The 20,588-nt window shown below is 42.3% G+C and overlaps 2 protein-coding genes across 3 annotated transcripts; both read left to right on the top strand.

Moving 5' to 3' along the window:
• The first annotated feature begins 512 nt into the window (after positions 1–512).
• tmem198ab (transmembrane protein 198ab) lies at positions 513–11,463 on the top strand. Of its 2 annotated transcripts, none has more exons than XM_077586837.1 (5): positions 513–950; positions 4,938–5,193; positions 7,075–7,656; positions 8,639–8,835; positions 8,919–11,463. In XM_077586837.1, exons 2-5 carry the CDS (start codon positions 5,037–5,039, stop codon positions 9,069–9,071), a joined length of 1,089 nt encoding a protein of 362 aa, XP_077442963.1. In that variant the 5' UTR covers positions 513–950; positions 4,938–5,036; the 3' UTR covers positions 9,072–11,463. The 2 variants fall into 2 exon arrangements, with proteins under 2 accessions (XP_077442963.1, XP_077443050.1); XM_077586924.1 differs by lacking the exon at positions 513–950 and adding an exon at positions 1,568–2,164.
• A 943-nt stretch (positions 11,464–12,406) lies between these two features.
• Positions 12,407–20,399, top strand: dnpep (aspartyl aminopeptidase). The gene is made up of 15 exons (XM_077587054.1): positions 12,407–13,345; positions 13,451–13,541; positions 14,471–14,559; positions 15,530–15,643; positions 15,709–15,834; positions 15,899–16,023; positions 16,505–16,589; positions 16,674–16,781; positions 16,859–16,936; positions 17,003–17,083; positions 17,882–18,042; positions 18,115–18,154; positions 18,762–18,863; positions 19,063–19,230; positions 20,245–20,399. Exons 1-15 carry the CDS (start codon positions 13,340–13,342, stop codon positions 20,293–20,295), a joined length of 1,425 nt encoding a protein of 474 aa, XP_077443180.1. The 5' UTR covers positions 12,407–13,339; the 3' UTR covers positions 20,296–20,399.
• The last annotated feature ends 189 nt before the right edge of the window (positions 20,400–20,588 follow it).

Here is a 20,588-nt window from a genome sequence, read left to right as displayed (position 1 = left end):
ACTTTTTATAGCAGTGGTCTCCAAACTATTCCACAAAGGGCCGCAGTGGGTGCAAGTTTTCATTCCAACCCAGAAAGAGGATACCTTTTTTTCACCAATCTGGTGTCCTACGAGTGCAATCAGTGGATTGCAGTCAGGTGCTTCTTGTTTTCTGCAGAAATCTCATTGGTCAAAATGCCTGTGCTGGATCGGTTGGAACAAAAACCTGCACCCCCAGCGGCCCTCGAGGACCGGTTTGGGGACCCCCGATTTATAGAGCAAATGTCTATTCCTGGTCAAGTCTTTTTTTGTAATCGCTGCCCAGCCTCTCCCAGTCAAAATGCATTGGACGTCTCTTGCCGTCAATGACAGTTAAGGAGGTGTTTGCAGTGAAGTTGCCCCCATAGTGGATTTAAAAAAATATATATTTTGTGCTTTAAGTTTTGTTTGTGCTGTTTTAATTTTCGAGATATTGAGGATTCTTTTTGGAGGCGATGACGCCATCGTGAAGTTAATCCCCACAGCCCCCCCTTACTTGAAAAATGTAAAAATAAAACAGTGTCTTTTCACTCTAGGCCTGTAGTGGGCGCACATGACAAGCACGCACACGCGCAACAGTAGGAGATGCGCGAGCACGAGCGTTTGCCTGCTGCCACCTTCACGGCAAACACGACATCCTGCATCGATCCGTCCATCCTTCGCTCGGGGCTCCACTTCAGATTCAGGACCCCCGCACCCACCGTCACGGGGGTTTTCCCGACCGTCGGCCCATCTGTCCGTAGCGGCCCCCGCCATGCTGGACTAGTGGCGTCCGGATCCACCGGTTCGCCTCACGCCGACGGCCAGGCGGAACACACCCTTCCCCGGGGTAGCTGTTGATGGCATGGCCGGGGTTTTCGACTGCGGTGGCCCCCTCTGCAGTCACCGGGACGCCGCGGGGATGGGCCGCCGTCACGTCGGAGCTGATGATGGTGAGTCCCGTTTGTTCTGTTTCTCAGTCACCACCTGCAGTCAAATGACGGATGCTGCGCTGCCATTTGTGAGAAAGATTGAATCGAGGTCGCTCGAGGTTGGAGGTCGATCCGAGTCACCCGGATGGCCGCATCGCGGTCGATGGATTTGTCCGGGGAGCAAGTGTGGCTCAGCAGATGGATGGTATTGCAACGTGAGGCACTGACATGGGGGCTTAAAAAACAAACAAACAAACAAACAAACAAACACTCAGCAGTCATTGAGGGCATCGCAAACAATCGGTTTTTACTACAGACTGAATTGAATTGAAATGAATTAAATAGAATTATTTTATTGTCATTATAGTATAATTACATTTAAAGCTTCACCACAAAGTGCACAACCAAATAAAAAAAAAATCAATAAATAATAACAATAAATACATACATATATGGTAAAACGACAACCCCCTCACCTCACGCGAGATTGTCATTAGCATTTAAACAAAAACCTGTGAGCAATTTGGACTTTAAATGTAAGGACATATTTTCTATATTATTATCTCATCTCATCCCATCTCATTTTCTGAACTGCTTTATCCTGATTAGGGTCGCGGGGGGTGCTGGAGCCTATGCCAGCTGACTCTGGGCTAGAAGCGGGGGACACCCAGAATCGGCTGACTCCAAAAAAACATCCATGGTAGGCTGATTGGACAATCTAAATTGCTCCTAGGTATGAATGTGAATGGTTGTCTGTCCCCTCGTGCCCTGTGATCGGCTGGCCACCAATTCAGGGTGTCTCCCACCTCTGGCCCGAAGTCAGCTGGGACGACGAATAACCGGATAGCAAATTCCACAAACAATCAATCTTATTAATCAGCACTGGGAAGTTTTTTTTTTTTATCTAGTGGAGTAGATGGATAGAATATGGAGTGTCAAAATGAGAGAAAGCAAGCAACCTCTCTCCAGGCAATTAAAAAAAATAACAGATGAACTGAATATCATGAATTTCTAATTATATTTTAAAAATGTAAAATTGCAACACTGTTAAATCCTTTGATTGATGCCAATTGGACCGCTCTGTACACTGTCTATATAACCCCTTTGGCTTTGAATACTTTGTATTCCTTGATGCTGCCAGACAAACAGACTAACAGATTCTGGTGAATTATAATGTTAGATGAATGTAGATATGCTCAAATTTTGACACAATGAAGCTAATCTTTCCATTACAGGTCAGTGTTTTTTATAAAGTAGGTACTGTATGTATATCTTTTCTTAGAATGTGAAATATTCTTGAATGGTTGGCCTATTTTTGACAGCTTTACATTGCCATAGAGTAGCCAGTTACTTTTAAGACTGATAAAGGTGATTTCAAAACAAAGAAATGAATTATTTTTTGCCAAATGTAAAAGTCAAATGAATTGTGTTTTCGTCTTCATTTGAAATGAACTAGGACGAAATGGTTATCAGGCTGTTTGATAGCTTCTGTGAAGAATCCTCTGGACTGGAGAAGCATGATTTGTGTCAAGTGTGACGAGCTCTGGGTTGTGTGCAAGCGGCTGCCGTATCAGACGGCTTCATACAAGCCCTGCGGCTCAGTGAGAGTTAGCACGAGGAGAGAAAAAACATGACCCGTCATTTTAGCTTCACCCTCCTATGCTATCGTCACTCTCCTCTGCGCCTGAGGTTCTCGCAACACCTCCACGAGGCCTTTGTTTGTTTAGTTCCTCCGAAGAACGACGGCCGTTGTCCGTGGCAACAAGCATCATTGAGATTCTTTGGCTCAACTCTGGACGGAGGCGTCTCGGTTCTTTTGGCTCAGGCTGAGAGGCCACGGAAAAAGAGGAGGCTTTGTCGGAGGAGGTTGGCGTGTCGATTGTGATGCGTAGCTGCGCATGATGGTGGGTGGCCTAAAGACCACCTGCGATTCACAGATTGGTGGTGGGGATGTGGTGAATGTTCTGTTTTTGTGCTTTGGGATTGGCTTTAAAACATATTAACCTCCTATGATCTGGTGTCCACATGTGTGGACATCGCATTTTTGGTTGTTAGTCAATGTTAAATTTTGGACTGCAAGGGCCTGGCGTCCATTAATGATGAAGGCATCATTTTTCTCAGAAGTACATCATGTAAAAAGATCATTCTTTGTTTTTCAAAGAGAAAATAAAAATGCATGCCTTGCAAGAGTTTGGGTCTTAGGAGGTTAAAGGAGATGAACGCCATAGAAAAGGGTTATTTGAGCTAATGGCTGCCATTTACTGTGATAGACTTTCAATTCATTTTGACTCGGAGACCCAGTGATCGTTTTTTTATGTCGTCTTTTAACCATGGTCAATACCCTAATTCAGTTTTTGTTCAAATACCAATATAGTTAACATCTTTGTCCCGCTGTGTATTGTAACCTGGCTTTGTTTGACCTTTCTTTTGGCGAGTGGCCTTTAAAAACCTGGCATTTAGCAAATTAACAGCTAGGACTACCACAATTCTTTGATGGTTGGGAGAGCTTAGATAAGCCTGCCATGTTTGTAAAGCACTGTGTTTACATAATTTTCATGTTTCAACTTTTCTCAATGCGGTCCGGTGGGTGAGTGGTTAGTGCGTCAGCCTCACACCTGGGTTCAAATCCAACTCTGTCCACCTGTGTGGAGTTTGCATGATCTCCCGGGCCTGCGTTGTTTTTTTCCGGGTACTCCGGTTTCCTCCCACATTCCAAAGACATGGATGCTAGGCCAATTGGACACTCTAAATTGCCCCTGGGTATGAGTATGAGCGTGAATGGTTGTTTGTCTCGTTGTGCCCTGCGATTGGCTGGCCACCAATTCAGGGTGTCCCCCACATCTGGCCCGAAGTCAGCTGGGATAGGCTCCAGCACCCTAGTGAGGATAAAGTGGTTCAGAAAATGAGATGAGAGAGAGACTTTTCTCAATGTGTTGTGATATCCTCTAATGCACATCTCCAGCTAAAATGTACAACCAGCGCAATATAACAGGAAATAACCTACAATTTACACGAGAATATTACTTGACTAATTTCAAATCTAATCAATCGATGATTAGTATTTCACCAGCAGAAATCATTATTTGTGGGAGCCCTACTGGCACCAAACAAAATGATGTATGTAATATTCACTCATTAAGCTTTAATCTGGCCTATATTTAAAAAAAATGCCACGCTTAAACCTGCCTTACACGTGATACCACACAGTCCCACTTTTCACAGCAGCCTCATATCCACCCACACGGGCTATTCTCTGGACAGTGACACCCACATCTACTCCAAGCATGCCATGTCTGTTTTTGCTTTCCTCTAACTTCAGACGGTGTGTACGGAATGAATAAAAATAGGTTGCCGGGTGTATGGAGTCATCTAAGGATGAGGTGAAGGAGGTAGCGAGTCGATCCAGACCCTCCATGTGATCGCACCCCTACTGAACTCATTTTTTATGGTTCACTTTCACTTGTTTGTCTCCTCACCGCTATATTTTTATTGTTTGTTCTGTTCCCAGCGAGATGTTCGCTGATCAGCACGTTTGTTTTGATACAATAATTGATCAGTAGGAGCTTAACAAAACCCACCACACATTGCATAACTACATACCAAGACTCTGATTGGCTCACATGCTGTTGCCATGACAGTCGCCGGCCCTTCATTTTGAGGCGGCAGACCAACGCTTACAAATCTCTTGTCAGCGTACCGCCGTTGTCGTAGCAACAGACAGGAAGCAGGGCACGGGGGGTCAGTATTTATGTTGTAGCTTTGGATGAAAACGTGTCTCTGAGATTTTGTTTGATTTATTTATCTAAGAGGATGATGCACATTGACATCTGCGGGCCAAAATGGCTTTAGTCCACCACACACACACACACACACGTACGCACGCACGCATAAACACAGACATTCTGGTGGGGTGCTTGGCAGTGTTCTGCTAATCCCCCACCAAAATATGCTTATTAATGTTATGTATGTCGTGGCTAGACACGATTTTGAAATGTCTTCCATCCACAGGTGAAGAAGGTGCTCCATAGTCTGCCCATACCTTGGCTTCTCAGCTGATTCCCTTCCATCTTTCATTTCCTGGGTTCTCCATTCTTATTCCGTTTCATCATGACGACCACCCTGGAAACATTGCACACGCTCCCCGAACTGGAGCTGAGCCCACAGCTGTTGACCGGATGCGAAGACTCGGCCGGACGCTACAAGGTGGTTCCTTCAGTTGTCTGCTCCATGTGCTGCCTCTTTGGCGTCATTTACTGCTTCTTTGGTGAGTTGACCAGCAACAAGAGTGGATGGATTCACACTGCATGTTCAAGTGACCACTACATCAACCCAAATACATACATTCACCTTCCTGGAAATTTCAAACCACAAGACTGCATTTGGCCTGCCATATTACTTTTTGTGGCCTTCAAATGCAAATTAAATGAGTCGACTTCATGTTGATTGCCAGTTAGTCAAACATTTTTTAGTTTTCTAATCACTACCCCTTTTTCAAATTAATGGAATAATTATTACTGAATTTGAAACTAGGTTTTATTCAATTTTTCACGCATATGCCGGGGGCAAGTGGTTAGCGCGTCGGCCTCACAATTCTGGGTTGAGGGTTTGATCCCTACCGGGCTTGTGTGGGTTTTCTACTGGTACTGCGGTTTCCTCCCACATCCCAAAAACATGCACGGTAGGCTGATTGGATACTCCAAATTGCCCCTAGGTATGAGTGTGAGCATGAATGGTTGTCTGTCTCCTTGTGCAATGCGATTGGCTGGCCACCAATTCAGGCTGTCCCATGGGCTCCAGCATCCCCCGCGGACCCTTGTGAGGATAAGCAGTTTGGAAAATGAACGAATGTGTGCCGATCATACATTTACATATATTTGTCTGCAGTCACAATGGCCTTTTCAAATTATTGTTTCTCAGTAGAGACCCCAGAGCAATCCGGCGTGTTGAGTGGTCAGCACGTCGCTCTGGGGTCCTGGGTTCAAATCCAGGTCGGTCCACCTGTGTGGAGTTTGCATGTTCTGTGTGAGTTTTCTCAAAAACATGCATGGTAGGCTGATTGGACACTCTAAATTGCCCGTAGGTATGAGTGTGTGCGTGAATGGTTGTCCATCTCCTTGTGCCCTGCGATCGGCTAGCCACCGATTCAGGGTGTCCCCCCGCCTCTGGCCCGAAGTCAGCTGGGATAGGCTCCAGTGCCCCCCCTCCCCGCGACCCTATTGAGGATAAAGCGGTTCAGAAAATGAATGAATAGAGACGCCACTTCAGAATGCGTCATTTCAATCAACGTTCACTCAAATGACGCAAACACACTCAGAAATATGTGTTGGATTGGATAACTTTATTTATCCCGTTTCGTTGTTCGTTGTCACAGTAGCAAGAGCGTGAGGATGCAGAAATAGAAAAGGCATTTTAGACATAAATAGATAGGTAATAAGTAAGTTAATAAATAAATACATGAATAAATAAATAAGCGTGTTGCATATATATATATATATATACATACATATATACATATACATACATACACATATGTATACATATACATACATATATATAAGCACATATATATATACATACACGTAGATGTACATGCATGCATACGGTAGGTCTTAACACTTAGCCATTTTTTTGTTAAAGAGTTGAGTTAAGTTAAGTTTGGAGGTCATTGTTGTTTTGCAGACATCTAGTGACGACGCACAGGAAATAGATAAAGTTTGAAAAAGAGCCAGGTGATGAGGTTGACTTTTTCCGGCTGTCCGAAAGTGCGCCTCGGACAGCCAACGACGGCAGGGTGTGGAGGTCTTGGAGAAAAAAAAAAGAACAAAGACAGGAACTAGTCCAACTAAATGCTCGTGTACTTACTGTAGACAAATATTAGTGGGGGTGAGGTTGAACAAAGAGGGCACCTTCTGTTTGCAGAAAGAATTCACTTCTAAAATCAATCAAGTAAAAAAAACCAAAAAAACACATAGATGTTTCGACCAGGGTGAGCTCCCCTTTCGATCTTATGTAAGAAAAACTTTACAATATTGAAAAATATCAATAAGACTCTGATTCTGTCACTTGAACTTGCAGTCCAAATACAATCACAATGAGTCTGCATTGGACCTGTAGATGAACCCAGCTGTGGTTGACTCTCGTCCAGGCTACCGCTGCTTTAAGGCGGTGATGTTCCTGACAGGCCTGATGTTCGGTTCGGTCGTCATCTTCATGCTGTGCTACAAGGAGCGCGTGCTAGACACCCAGCTCAGTGTCGAGGCCTCGGTGGGTATCGGCCTGGGCATCGGCACTCTGTGCGGCCTGGTCACCATGCTGGTTCGCAGCGTGGGCCTCTTTATGGTGGGTCTGCTGCTCGGCCTCTTGGTGGCCGTGGCCACCTTGGTGGGAATGGAGGAGCTTTCCCACAGCCCCCCACGCTCCGTCTGGGTGCCTCTGGGGGTGCTGCTTGGCCTGGGCATGCTTTTTGCCGTGCTCACGCTGCAGTGGCAGCGCATCTTCACCACGCTGTCCACCGCTGTTTTCGGCGCCGCCGTCATCACCGTGGCGCTGGACTACTTCGTGGAGCTCTTCGCGCTTGTCCTCTACATGTACGAACGGATGAAAGCCGTCCCCGGGAAGCCCGTTTGCTGGCTGACGTGGGTGGTGCTGGGGGTGTGGCCCGCGCTTACCCTATTGGGCGTCGTGGTCCAGTGGAAGGTGACCGCAGAGGGATACTCCCACACCAAGGGTGAGGAGACGTCATGTGGCCAATGCTAAAAAACGGTCCAAATTTGAAGTGCGCAACCCTGGCAATAATTATGGAATCGCCAGTTGCAGTGGATGCTTAGCATTTTTTTTTATTGTGTAAGAAAAAGAGCTCGTTATAGACCTGACTCAAAATTAAAGTCATTTTAAATGGCTTTGAGAAAATAAAAGTAACCGAGAAATAAAAACACAGGGCAAAAAAAGACGAATAACTCAATTCTCATAAAAGAAAATGGAATCATTCAATTCGTAGGAGAGAACTATCACTACACAATTAACTTTGTTGCAGAACATTGCCTGTTTGTTGCTTTTATAACAGCTTTCAGTCTCTGCGAAATTGATTTTAATGACTGACAAACAGGGCATTTGGTCAATTTGGCTCTAACTTTCTCTAATTGTCTTGTCGGGAAGCATTATTTCAAACTTCATCCACTAATTTCCTCTTGCTTTAAGCCTGAACTATTTGCTACTATATGACATCGTCCCTAGATGTGTTTTAACGGTTTGGTCTCAATGGCAAAGTATACTTTGTCATCTTCAGGGATTTCATCTACCTACAACATCTTGTCAAACGATGCGATAAGAAATATGGCCAAAATGTCGATGTAAATTGGGGTATTTTTATGAAGATGTACCCCAGTGCTTTTCCCCAGACACTCAGACCAGTATTATCAATGGCTTTGCTTTCTCTCACTTTCTTCTCATTTGTTTAGATTTTTTTTCTTTTATAATAATACAAATGAGTGGACATCTTCCAGGAATGGTGATTCTATAATTATTGCCAGGGGTCGTAGATATTTTTCGTATTGTAGTCTCCTGTTAGATTCTTCAATTTGTGTCTTGGCTAGATAAAGGTTGTGATTCAAATGGGTTCTTAATTGGGTCACAGATACAGCTTTAGAGTGCTTCTAATTCTAGATTCTTCTTTTTTTCATTTGCACCACTTAACTGTGAACCAATTTTAGTCATCATCAGTCGTCAGCAGAGGAGGATGCAGGTCATGCGCATTCGCCAACGCGACGACCGCTACCGGCACAAGAAGAAGAAGAAGAAGCACTTGGGGTCTTCGTCCAACCAAAACCAAGCCAAGCAACTCCAGGAGTCCGCCTATCGCCGAAAGCCCAACCCAATTCGCCGCTACGACACCGACGTCCTCTCACCAGTGAGTAGAAACTTTAAATGTCAACTTAATCCGTTTCAGATGGCTTTTGGATTTTAAAAAAACTTTCCCCTGACATTTCCCAGAGCTACATCCAGAATTTCCGGGACAGGCAGGTGCAGGCTCAGCCTTTTCCCAGCCAGCTGTTTGGCGGTCCACACGCCGCAGTGGATCTGGGATACGACTCTGGCTCAGCGGCGCCCCTCACTGGGGCGGCAGGACCTTCCCTACGAAATTAAAACATCGGCTCAATTCGGTCCGGACAAGCACTTACCGTACATGCACCCGTGTGTCTTGTGTGTGCACTCCTAATTGTATCCAAGCATAATGGACGGGAAAACGCGTTCACTTTTAACCTCCTCTCGCTGATGATGATTTACACATACAGCGGCTGCTATATGATGGGCTGACATCCGTTTTAGCGCCTCAGATCAGATCAGGGATCCGTTAGCAAACCCACCTCAGGCATCCTCACCACAGACAACAGATGATCCTCACTCCGCGGCCCACTCGTGCCATAATCTGGAATAACATGAGTCAACTTTCAAATGGGCCGTTGCCCTTCTCGGTGCTGGACCTTAAATGTCTTCAAGTGATTTTGCTGTAATGGGTGCCTTGCTTTCCCTGTGACTACGGAGGGTTTTTTTCCGCTGGTGTTTGGGTGCTCGCACAGGGTTACATTTCAGTGCGGTATTAGAAAGCCATAATGGACCGTGGCATCGCACTCAATGCTCTCAAACACTCAAGTTAGAAATCTTGACATTTGAATGGAGCTTGGGTTCAGTGCCACTCGGTCACAAAGCCATCAGGACACGATCGTTTTCAGCTCAGCTACGTTCCACAATAGTGTTTGCCAAATTTTAATGCATCAAGGCACTTATTTTACGAATTTAATCTCATGGAACAAGTCCAAACAAAAGTGTCACCGAGAGGTTTTCATTGTTCTGTTCGTTTTGAGACTAGGGGCTCTATTTTCGAAGATGGTGCATCAGAGGTTGACCACAATAGCTGGAGGAACTTGGTTGGGTCGCCAACACGTTTGGGAATTTGTTTGACCTTGGGGTCATAATGAGGGTCTGATGGTTTGAAACTTGGGCTCTATTTTCGTGAATGGTGTATCTGCATTTAAGCGCAAAAGCTGGACCAATATAGGTGGATTGCAAAAAGGTTCGCAAATTTGATTTACTTTTTTGGGCCAAGCTGGGTATACTGGGATAATGAGGGTCTGGCAGATTGATATTTTGGTGGGAAAAAAAAGCCTGCCTAACTAAGAGGTAGAACGCCGGTCTAGCACGATTTTGGTGGATTGAATTGAGTTGAAGTCAGACACACATTCTGATGCACATTGTGTGTCTATACTATGTGTACTTTATCTCTAACCAGTGTGCATAGAACCCTAAAAACACTCTAATCAAACATCTCATTTCATCTCATTTTCTGAACTGCTTTATCCTCATTAGGGTTCCAGCCAATCGCAGGGCACAAGGAGACAAACAACTTCACGCTCACACTCATACCTAGGGGCAATTTAGAGTGTCCAATCCGTCTACCATACATGTGTTTGGAATGTGGGGGAAAACCGGAGTGCCCGGAGGAAACCCACCCAGGCCCTGGGAGAACATGCAAACTCCACACAGGTGGACGTTAACTGGATTTGAACCCAGGACTGGGCTCTGAGGCCAACGCGCTAACCACTCACTCCGCCGGACCGCGATTCCCTAATCTAACATAAAGCGTAAATAGTTGTAGAAACATTTATTTTCATCTTTGTCATGAAAAAAAAATCACACACACTCACTTAATCCCTATCACTGCTTTTGTATTGGGCCTCAATTAAAGGGATTGAAAAGATCCCCTTGGATTGGCAATTAATGGAATAAGTGTTGGTGCAAATACACTGGCTTGATGGCATCTACAAAATTAACACCCACATCCAAAAACCCTTTTCCAACAGTTACACAGCGTAAGAAAATAGAGCCCTGGAGGTTGATTTCACTGTTTTTATACTACATCGCATGGTCTGTTGTTGTGTCACAATGCAACCGGTTCATGTCCTGAACTACAGAGAGGTAAATAATTGCCTCAGTGGCATTTCTGTAAAAAAAATAGTCGTTGTAAAGCGAGGAGAGAATGTACAATGAGTTTGCATGAAATCAAACACCCTGAACCTTGATAGTGACTTCCTCTTGGCTCCAAAATCCCTCCGCTGTATGTGCATCCAAGTCAGTTTGACCGAAGAACATTTTGTGTTCTTTTTCCTTCCTTTAGTTTGAATCTGTAGTTTTATTCCAACATTAAAGCATGCCTTCCTGTGGGCTAATGTGCTGTCAGTGTGTGCGACGAGTTGTTCCCTAAAACATATGGCTCGATGTATTCTTTTGTTCTTACAATTACAGGTTCAAACTCTGAAAAGCTCATTGATGCACACACGCATTTCGGTTGGTCTCACTGTTCACAGACACCCACTTGCACACTTACGCACGCACACTTTTATTGCCTCCATCCGCCAACTTGATAACATGTTCTCTAACCTGTCTGTATATGTAGAAAAATGTAGATAAAATTCATTGCTACATGCAGTGGCACATTGATAATAAACTCTGGTGATGTTGGTCACATCTGATGACTGTTGCTTATGTTTTCCTTGGTCTTCATTGTTTGTTGTAAGCAACACAAAAACCATATCAGAAAGTATCTTAGGGACAAACAGTCCTCATTTTCTGACATTTTCCACCCAAATTTGAAAACTCAGTTTGTTCAATTTGTTTGCCCAATATAGATTATTATGAGTTCTTTTTCAGCTTACCTCCTTGCACTTGAATAAGAACATGATATTTGAACTTGATGCAGGTAAAAATATTCAGAGCAACTATGGCCTGTTGCAACATGCCAGTTATTTTTCCTGCTTCAACCTGCTTTATATATATGTGCTAGTGGCAAGTGCCTCAGGAAAGCAACGTACCAGATCCCCCATCCTAGTTATCATCTTGTACGATAAAACATATTTTCTCTGCAGATTGTAAGGATCCAAGTCAAAAGTGTTGTGCTATGCGAAATCTAAAAATCTTTTGTAAAAACATTGGCTCTCTGTAATCTCAAGAGACAAATATGCAAGGTCTATTTATTGTTATGCGTGGCTAAATCTGCATCGTTTGAAAAAAAATTAAGTCAAATCTTGTTAGTGTAAACGTTACGCACACAATATTTGTTTAATCTGCTATCCTTTGTTTTCTTAAATTAAAATTTGTTTTGGTTTTCCTCTGGTTTTCTGCAATGTTGTTTCGGTTTTTGCAATCAAAAATTATTTCACACGTGGCAATGAAGGTTTAGTACTTCCCAATGCCATAATATTTTACTTCCTGCAAAATTTCCCACACAAATCCTATTTTTAGTAAAGCATGTCAGCCGCACAGTTCTGAGGTGGAGGGTTCAATCCCGGGTCCGGGCCTTCCTGTGGGGAGTTTGCATGTTCTCCCTGGGCTTGTGTGTGTTTTCTCCAGGTACTCCACTTTGCTCCCACATCCCAAAAAAAATTCATGGTAGGCTGATTAAACACTCTAAATTGCCCCTAGGTATGCATATGAGCATGAATGGTTGTCCATCTCCTTTTGCCCTGTGATTGGATGGCCACCAATTCAGGATGTCCCCTGCCTGGTGGCTGTAGTTAACTAGGATACGCTCCAGCACCCCCGCGACCCTTGTGAGGATAAGCGGAATGAACAATATTTGCACTGACATGCAATAGTGATATGCTTCCATGGAAAATGTTGGTTAGATAAAAAATATATTAAATGGACACAACTCGGGTGGAATTGACAAAATACAGAGATAATTAAAAGGAAAAAAACTTATTTTTTAAGATAACTATTATCTTGTGTTTTGTATTTTACATGCCTCCATAAAGTGGGTTTAATTATGTGGTGTAGGTGATGTGACAATGTAACAGTATATGCTATTTTAGCTCCAACTATATTAACGGATTTTATTTAATTTTACAAGAAATTGTATTTGTTGTATGTAAGTTACACACCCTGAGCGCTAGACGTCGCTGTGGCAGTATGTGTCCTCTTCTCCAGCTTCACGGTATTCTGGCGCCGGTCGCTGCTGGCGGTCATATTGGAACAGTAAGCCATACTAATGCGTATTATCTAAGTACACTAAAACTCTCTGACATTCTGATAATAACTGTTTCCACCTTTTTAGTATTATTTTATTTGATCATTTGTATTTTATGATAGTTATAAGCGTTGGATCTGTCCCAAGATGGCCGTTGTTTCAGGTTGTCAGTCCCCAATGAATCAAAGGGCGTACAAGACGGACTAGCTTTGCATTCTAACCTTTGCTGTTGCGCAACAATGTGCAATCGTCATGCGTTGTGACGACCTTCCCAATATGGCCGCGATGTAATCACCTTGCGCACGCTTGTTTCGACAGCAGTTTATTGTTGATATCTGCGCTTCGTAGTACGTACTTCACCGCCTCGCATACTAGTTTCAAAGTCCAACTAATGCAGGTAAATCACTTTGAACGACTCCTATTGTGTGGGGCGTGACAGTGGCGCTTTTGCAAAGACACTAGCTTCCTTAACTGTTTTTATTTCTCGAATTTTCCCCGGTAGTGCTTCATAATGAAGAGCTCTAAGGAAGCCATTCAGTCAGCAGCTAAAGAGTTTTTGCAGTTTGTCAACAAAGGCGTATCTCCATATCACGGTAAAGTCTCCTTTCATTGCATTTACTAGATGTCCCTAAATTCTATTTTTCTTTTAAATCGCGATTCATGTGCACTCTTGGAGCCGAAGGATTTGATATATTTGAAAATTGTGTTTCTCTACAATGCTGGCATAAATGGATAAAAAAAATTATACCCAATTTTCCAAACCCCTTTTGGACTAAATGTAGAAAATTGGATTTTAATTAAATTTCTTACAAGTCACGACATACTGGTTGCCAATCACTTTTTTTAAATCACTTAAATTTGCTGATGACCGCACTATGTCAATTTGTGTGCAGTTCAAACTATGTCTTTGCAGATTTAGTTAAGATTACTACAGTTGTCTTTCACCTTTGAACTTTGCTTCCCAGTGGCCATAACATTACCGCATTTAAGAGATCGTAAATCACCTTTAACGGTTAGATTAGATTAGAATTTTATTTCATCCCCCAGATCACTGGTTTGTATATCAATGTTTGTATATTTTGTGTCATCGTTTACCTTCAACCTGGACAAGGGACTAAAGATGGAAATTTGCCTTGACTACAATCTTATATATTTACGGATATATGTTCATTAACAGGGCGGCCCGGTGGCACGAGTGGTTAGCGCATTGGCCTCACAGCTCTGGGATGCTCTCCCTTATTAAATAAATCAATTTCAAACTCTTCTCTAAAAATAAACATTTACCACATAGTAACTGCCATATTACAACAAAAAAACTGCAGAAACTGATCAACAACTTTCCTTCTGTTTCAACGGCTTTAAATCATTGGCGGCGCTAGACGTCATCAATATCTCAGAAAGCTAAACATTCAAAGCCCAGTTGAAATGAATGGGATGTCTGTTGTTGTCCATGGCTAGCAATGAGTTAATGTTATCTCGTGAAAGAATGATGGAAAAGTGCTCAAATAAATGATTTCTTCAGTGGTGGAAGAATGCCGGAAGCGTCTACTAGCGGCGGGATTTGTGGAGTTGAAGGAGACGGAAAAGTGGGACGTTCAACCATCTAACAAAGTAAGTTGAGTTCGTCAGCTGCTGTTGTAGTGCTGTGCAGTTTAGAAGAAAAAAATCTATCACCCTTTAGGGCATTTTATATCATGATATCGATATCCTTCGATTTTACACTTTTAATTATTTGATGAAAAATTACACAAAAAAGTATAACAGCTTTTGTCCCACTCACTTTACCTTTGAATTGAAATTAAACTGTCAAACGTATCATGTAGTAGTACTGTCACCTTAATCTATCCCGTGTAAACAGAAACAGCACAGAAGAATACTACATATTTCTCAAATATAGATATCTAATTGTCAGCTAATACTTGTGATGAGTTGTTTTGACCTTCAATACTGCTGCATTTTAAGGTAGCATTATATCATTTAAAATTGTTGCACCCAGGTTCAGATCTGAGTCAGCGGATTGTTCTGCTGATACAGAATAACAATCTGATTACGCACTTATTTATTAAGGGAAAAAAACACATCTAAATGAAACATTTTTCTATACTTCAAAGAGCATTTTCCTACTGGTGGTATTTACATCCCCTTCTGCTATTTCTGACTGGTGTTTTAATGTTGCGTACTACAAAATATAATTTTTATATCTCCATACTTACTGATTATCTTGTTACTTTGTACCCTTAAAGAACACTTTAAAATTGTATTTATTTTCCCCCAATTCTGATCTTTTAAAATCAAGGTAATGAGAACTAATCTCTGTTCACGTCATTGGGTCGTGGATATCCCTAATCAATAAATTAATATTGGAACAAATTGTGTTGTCAGAGTTCTGTGTCGATTGTGTGTTGCTATTTTCAATTTTCTTGGATGGGTTAGTCACATACAATTGGCAGGGGAGGCCAGATGGTTAACTATTGAAAGGAAACAGGGACAATTTGGCAGGTAAAGTATATCATATCATACAGGGCTATGCTGTTGTATTAATCATTGTAGTTTCTTATGGGAAATTCTGTGTATTTTTCAGTACTTTGTGACCCGAAACTTTTCCAGTGTCATTGCCTTTGCTGTGGGCGGACGTTACTCTCCTGGAAATGGCTTTTCCATGATTGGAGCCCATACAGACAGCCCCTGTCTGAGGGTAAGAATTCAACACAAGTCTATTTTTAAGGCCATTTATAATGACTGCAACATTTTGTGCTTTAGGTAAAGACGAGGTCGAAGAGGACAAAGCAAGACTGCCTCCAGGTGGGTGTGGAGTGCTACGGCGGCGGCATCTGGAACACCTGGTTTGACCGCGACCTGACCGTTGCGGGCCGTGTCATGGTTAAGGTAATTATTTTTCAAATTCAAGCACTTGCATGGCATTGATTGGTGGATCTGTATCGTCGTACAGGGAGATGGCAAACTGCTCCATCGGCTGGTGCATGTGCCACGACCTGTGCTGAGGATCCCCCACCTGGCCATCCACCTACAGAGGGACATCAACGACTCCTTTGGGCCCAACAAGGAGAACCACCTGTCAGTATTTGGAGAGATGATGAAAATTGGAAGCTACTTAGCTTGTAAGGGTGGAAATTGCTAATTTAATTGCCATGACGAAACAATATTTGGCGATATTGCAGTGTTATAATTCAATTTGATTCATGCAACTTTGAGCAATTTAATATGAAATTAGGTACATGTTAAATTCGTGAATGTTTTTCACGTATTATGTTGATGTTGGCTGCAACCGAGTTGTACTATGTGACATTTACCGTTTTTTTTCGGACTTAAGTCACAATTTTTTTAATAGTCTGGCTGGATCTGCGGTTTACATCTTATTTTTTTTCACCATGACAGCCAACAGCTTCTTATGCTGTGTTTTTTTGGGGCTGAAGTTATAAAAAAATCTTAATATGTTACATTAACAGATGCTTATTTTTAACTTTTGTTACTTATTTTACTATTCCTACTACATTAATGTGTAATGTGGTATAAACTCAACTGGTTTCTATTTCAGAGTGCCCATTCTGGCCACCGCCATCCAGGAAGAGCTGGAGACTGGCAGCACGGCTGCAGGGGACGTCTCTGGCGTCGCCAGCACGGTAAAGGCGGCACTGAAACATCACGTGGAGGATGCTTATTTACATTTTGACAGCATGCGTATATATGATCTGTGCCTCTTCAAGGCCGATAAACACCACCCAGCACTGGTAAAGCTTTTGTGTTCGGAGCTGCAAGTGGAGCCTGAAGCTCTGCTGGACTTTGAGCTCTGTCTTGCTGACACTCAGCCGGCGGTGAGACAATATCCTCGTCAATAACTGCCTGTAAACGGGTGAGGTATTGGCGAACCGCCATTTTTTGTTTTATGCAGGCATTAGGAGGCGTGTATGAAGAGTTTATTTATTCCCCTCGCTTGGACAACCTACACAGCTGCTACTGCGCCCTGCAGGTCTCACTAGCTCACAGAGAATGATCACGTTTCAGTGGGAATGACAGCGATTTTGAAACTTGTCAGGCGCTGATCGAGTCCTGCTCAGGGGATTCTCTGACCCAAGATCCCAACATCCGCATGGTGACGCTCTTTGACAATGAAGAGGTGAGTTATTATAGTTTATAACTGATCAACCTCTACATAGAATTGTCAGTGAACTCACATAGGTCACTTAACGTTGATTTTGGGCATTTAAGGGTCAGTTCCTACTAATTCTGAGGTATTTGCTGCTCCCTTCCTGATGGTTTTGGCCACTTAATTAATTTTGAGGCAAATACAGGTTAATTTTTGGACAATTACACATTATTTTCAATTTATTCTAAGTCACTTTGTCTTCATTTTGGGGCTATTATGCATCATTCCTGTTCAGTTTGGGTCACTTTCTGTTTAACTATGGGTCACCTGTTCTTTTTGTGACACGTTCTGTTATTTTTCGAGTATTTGGTACACTCCTGATGGTTTTGGTCAGTTCCAATTAATGGCGTAGCAAATACAGGTCACTTTCTGTTCATTTTTGGACAATTCTGCATTCCGTCTGTTTATTTTGAGTCCATTACACATCGATTTCTGTTCATTTTAGGTCGTGTAATGTTTATTTTGCATGTATTACGCATGGACTTCTGTTCATTTTGGGACACTGTTTATTTTTGGTCTATTACGCATCGACTCCTGTTCATTTTGGGTCACTTTCTGTTCAATTATAGGTCCCCTATTGTTCTTTCTGGATCATTTTCTGTTCTTTTTGGGCCATTTATTTGTAGATCACTACTTACTGGCCAGTGTTATTTCAATACGAGCCTGAATCATAGCCACGTTAATACAAATTTATGTCCAGATTTCGCCATGTTAAGACTACAAATTTTAATAGAAAGTTCAATATGTGATATCTATGGTGTTTTTTAGGTGGGTTCGATGAGCGCACAAGGCGCTCAGTCCAACCTTACCGCCCTCATCCTCAGTCGCCTGGCCAGCTCTTCCTCCAACCCCACCGCGTTCCAGCAGGCGGCACCACTCTCCTTCATGATAAGCGCTGACATGGCTCATGCTGTGCACCCTAACTACCTGTCAGTATTCTAAAGATGACAAGAAAACCAATGCAAAGCTTGCTTAATGAGCCAAACATTTGATATTGTCAGGGAAAAGCATGAGGAGAACCATCGGCCAGCTTTTCACAAGGTAGTGTCACAAACCAGATGTGTTCATGACAAAAATGGGTCACCGGGGGTGCTGGAGCCTATCCTAGCTGACTCTGGGCCAGAGGTGGGGGACACCCTGAATTGGTGGCCAGCCAATCGCAGGGCACAAGGAGACAAACAAGTATTCACGCTCACACTTATACCTAGGGGCAATTTAGAGTGTCCAATCAGCCTACCATGCATGTTTTTGGAATGTGGGAGGAAACCAGAGTACCTGGGGGAAACCCACGCAGGCCCGGGGCGAACATTCAAACTCCACACGGGTGAAGCGACCTAGATTTCAACCCACTCAGCCGCCGGGCCACCCAGCGTGAATAACTGGTTTGAAAAATCCCAACTACACTTAAACATATCTAAGACGGTCTGAATGTAATACTTCTCAAAGTGTGACAAATAACAGTGACCCCAAAGTTTTTGTCCAGGAAAAAAATGTTTTTGGTATGTGGGAGGAAACCGGAGTATCCGGAGGAAACCCACACAGGCCTGGGGAGAACATGCAAACTCCATGCTAACGAAATACTTTACTGTATATTGTTGTTAAAAGGGTTTCTGCGATCTGTCATTCATTTCCGACGATGATGTTTCAGGGTCCAGTGATCAAATTTAACAGCAACCAGCGCTACGCCACAACTGCCGTCACAGCCTCCGTTGTCCGCGAGGTGGCAATTCAGGCTGGTGTTCCTCTTCAGGTACAATTTTTGAGTTTTTGGGGAGTCACTTCTGTTTCCACAGTGGAAAACTGTGTTAATTATAATAAGCACAGAGGGTTTTTTTTAAAAAATTACTTTTGTGTGACTCTAGAGCTCTCACACCCAATTTCCTACACTGTATGCTGCCACCCACGTTGAAATGAACAGTGAGCTGTGACTGCGGCTCCTTTTTCCGCAGGACGTTCTGGTGCGCAACGACAGCACATGCGGAAGCACCATTGGACCCATTCTTTCCGCACAGCTGGGGATACCAGTGGTGGACATCGGGGCGCCTCAGCTTTCCATGCACTCCATCCGGGAGATGTGCTGTACCTCCAGCGTGTTGCAGAGCACTGTGCTATTTAAGGTATGAACTATTCAGTGTAGCAAACAGGCACACAAAATCTGAGCATCTGAATACATTAATGTTTTGATGAAATTTTAGACAACCATGTTAAAAAGTAAATGAAGCATTAATGAGAAAAAATATGTATATGTTAGAAATACATTTTTGTTTAATAAAATCAGTCACAGAACAAGTTTTATTGTGCAGGTTCAAACAGAAAAAAGATTTAAGAGAATAGTCATAATATTATGAGATTAATGTTGACATATTACAACAAAGGTCATACATACACTAATGTTACTGGGAAAAAGTCGGAATATTAGGAGATTTAATGTTGTTATATCACATATCTTTACGTTTGTTAATATGCATAGATGCAGTACAACTAACTAAGCTAAGGTAACTGCTTTGTGTTTAACAGAATGCTGAACCCTCTGTTAAAATGAACTAATTCAGAGCTATGATGAAACATTAGTATAAATCCGATTGATTATAAATTTATGTACAGTCCATGTGCCAGAATATTTAGCACGTCTTTATGTATGAAACCAGTTGTGAAATACACCCTCAGGAGATGCTCGAAATTACAGTTCATTTTAAACTAGGCGACGTATATAAAGTATGTAGCAGCTAAATTAGCTACGATGCACCCCTACATGTTACTTAAAAATATTATAACGACTTATTTATTTATTAGTATGACAATTTTTTTGTCTCCTAAAATTAGGAAATCGTCCTCATTTTGCGACGTCAATTTATAATACTAAAATTTTTTCCTCAATGACTTTAATCTCATATTAAAATGTATTCATTTTACTTAATAATTGTTAATGTATTTTCTCATAATGTTGCAACTTTTTCTCGTACTAATACTACGTATGACTTTATTCTTGTAATATTACGACTTTACATATTCTGACTTTATTCTCTGATTTTATTTTTGTGGGCCTTTTTTTTTTTCTTTCATTCTTTCTTTCTTACACATCCAGAAAATGTATTGAAAATGCTTCCTGATCCATAAATATCTTTCCCTAGGCTTTCTTCGAGTTGTTTCCTCAAATAAGGAGGTCACTGCTGGTCGATTAGAAGCAAGTGAACAGGAATAACCAACATGAGGTGGATTCACTTTAGAACATAATTGCTTTTGTAGCACTTTTGATCAATGACAATAAATGCATTCTGGTATGAAAGACATCATTTTATTTACACACCTGTATTTCGGCCTTCAATAAAGGACATTCAAAGATTAAGCAACTGTACATTGCAAGCTGTGTTTACTCTTTATGACATTCTTTTTTGTGACACTTGCCTGTAACTATTTGAATTACTATAGAACCTTGCTGTACCACAGCCACAGGGTTCAAGTGTCAAATAAAATC

Source organism: Stigmatopora argus, chromosome 1 (assembly GCF_051989625.1).
Source record: "Stigmatopora argus isolate UIUO_Sarg chromosome 1, RoL_Sarg_1.0, whole genome shotgun sequence".
In the NCBI taxonomy this organism is placed as follows: domain Eukaryota; kingdom Metazoa; phylum Chordata; class Actinopteri; order Syngnathiformes; family Syngnathidae; genus Stigmatopora; species Stigmatopora argus.
Note: the sequence above shows the minus strand (reverse complement) of the source record. Positions and strands in the feature narration are given on the sequence as shown.

Excerpts from the sequence above, each read along its gene's own strand:
- dnpep (XM_077587054.1), top strand. Across the intron at positions 16,024-16,504 it reads CCCAACAAGGAGAACCACCT|AGTGCCCATTCTGGCCACCG; the intron begins GTCAGTATTTGG and ends TTTCTATTTCAG. Across the intron at positions 19,231-20,244 it reads AGAGCACTGTGCTATTTAAG|GCTTTCTTCGAGTTGTTTCC; the intron begins GTATGAACTATT and ends ATCTTTCCCTAG.
- tmem198ab (XM_077586837.1), top strand. The coding sequence starts at position 5,037 with ATGACGACCACCCTGGAAACATTGCACACGCTCCCCGAACTGGAGCTG. Across the intron at positions 7,657-8,638 it reads GGGATACTCCCACACCAAGG|TCATCATCAGTCGTCAGCAG; the intron begins GTGAGGAGACGT and ends AACCAATTTTAG. Across the intron at positions 8,836-8,918 it reads ACACCGACGTCCTCTCACCA|AGCTACATCCAGAATTTCCG; the intron begins GTGAGTAGAAAC and ends GACATTTCCCAG.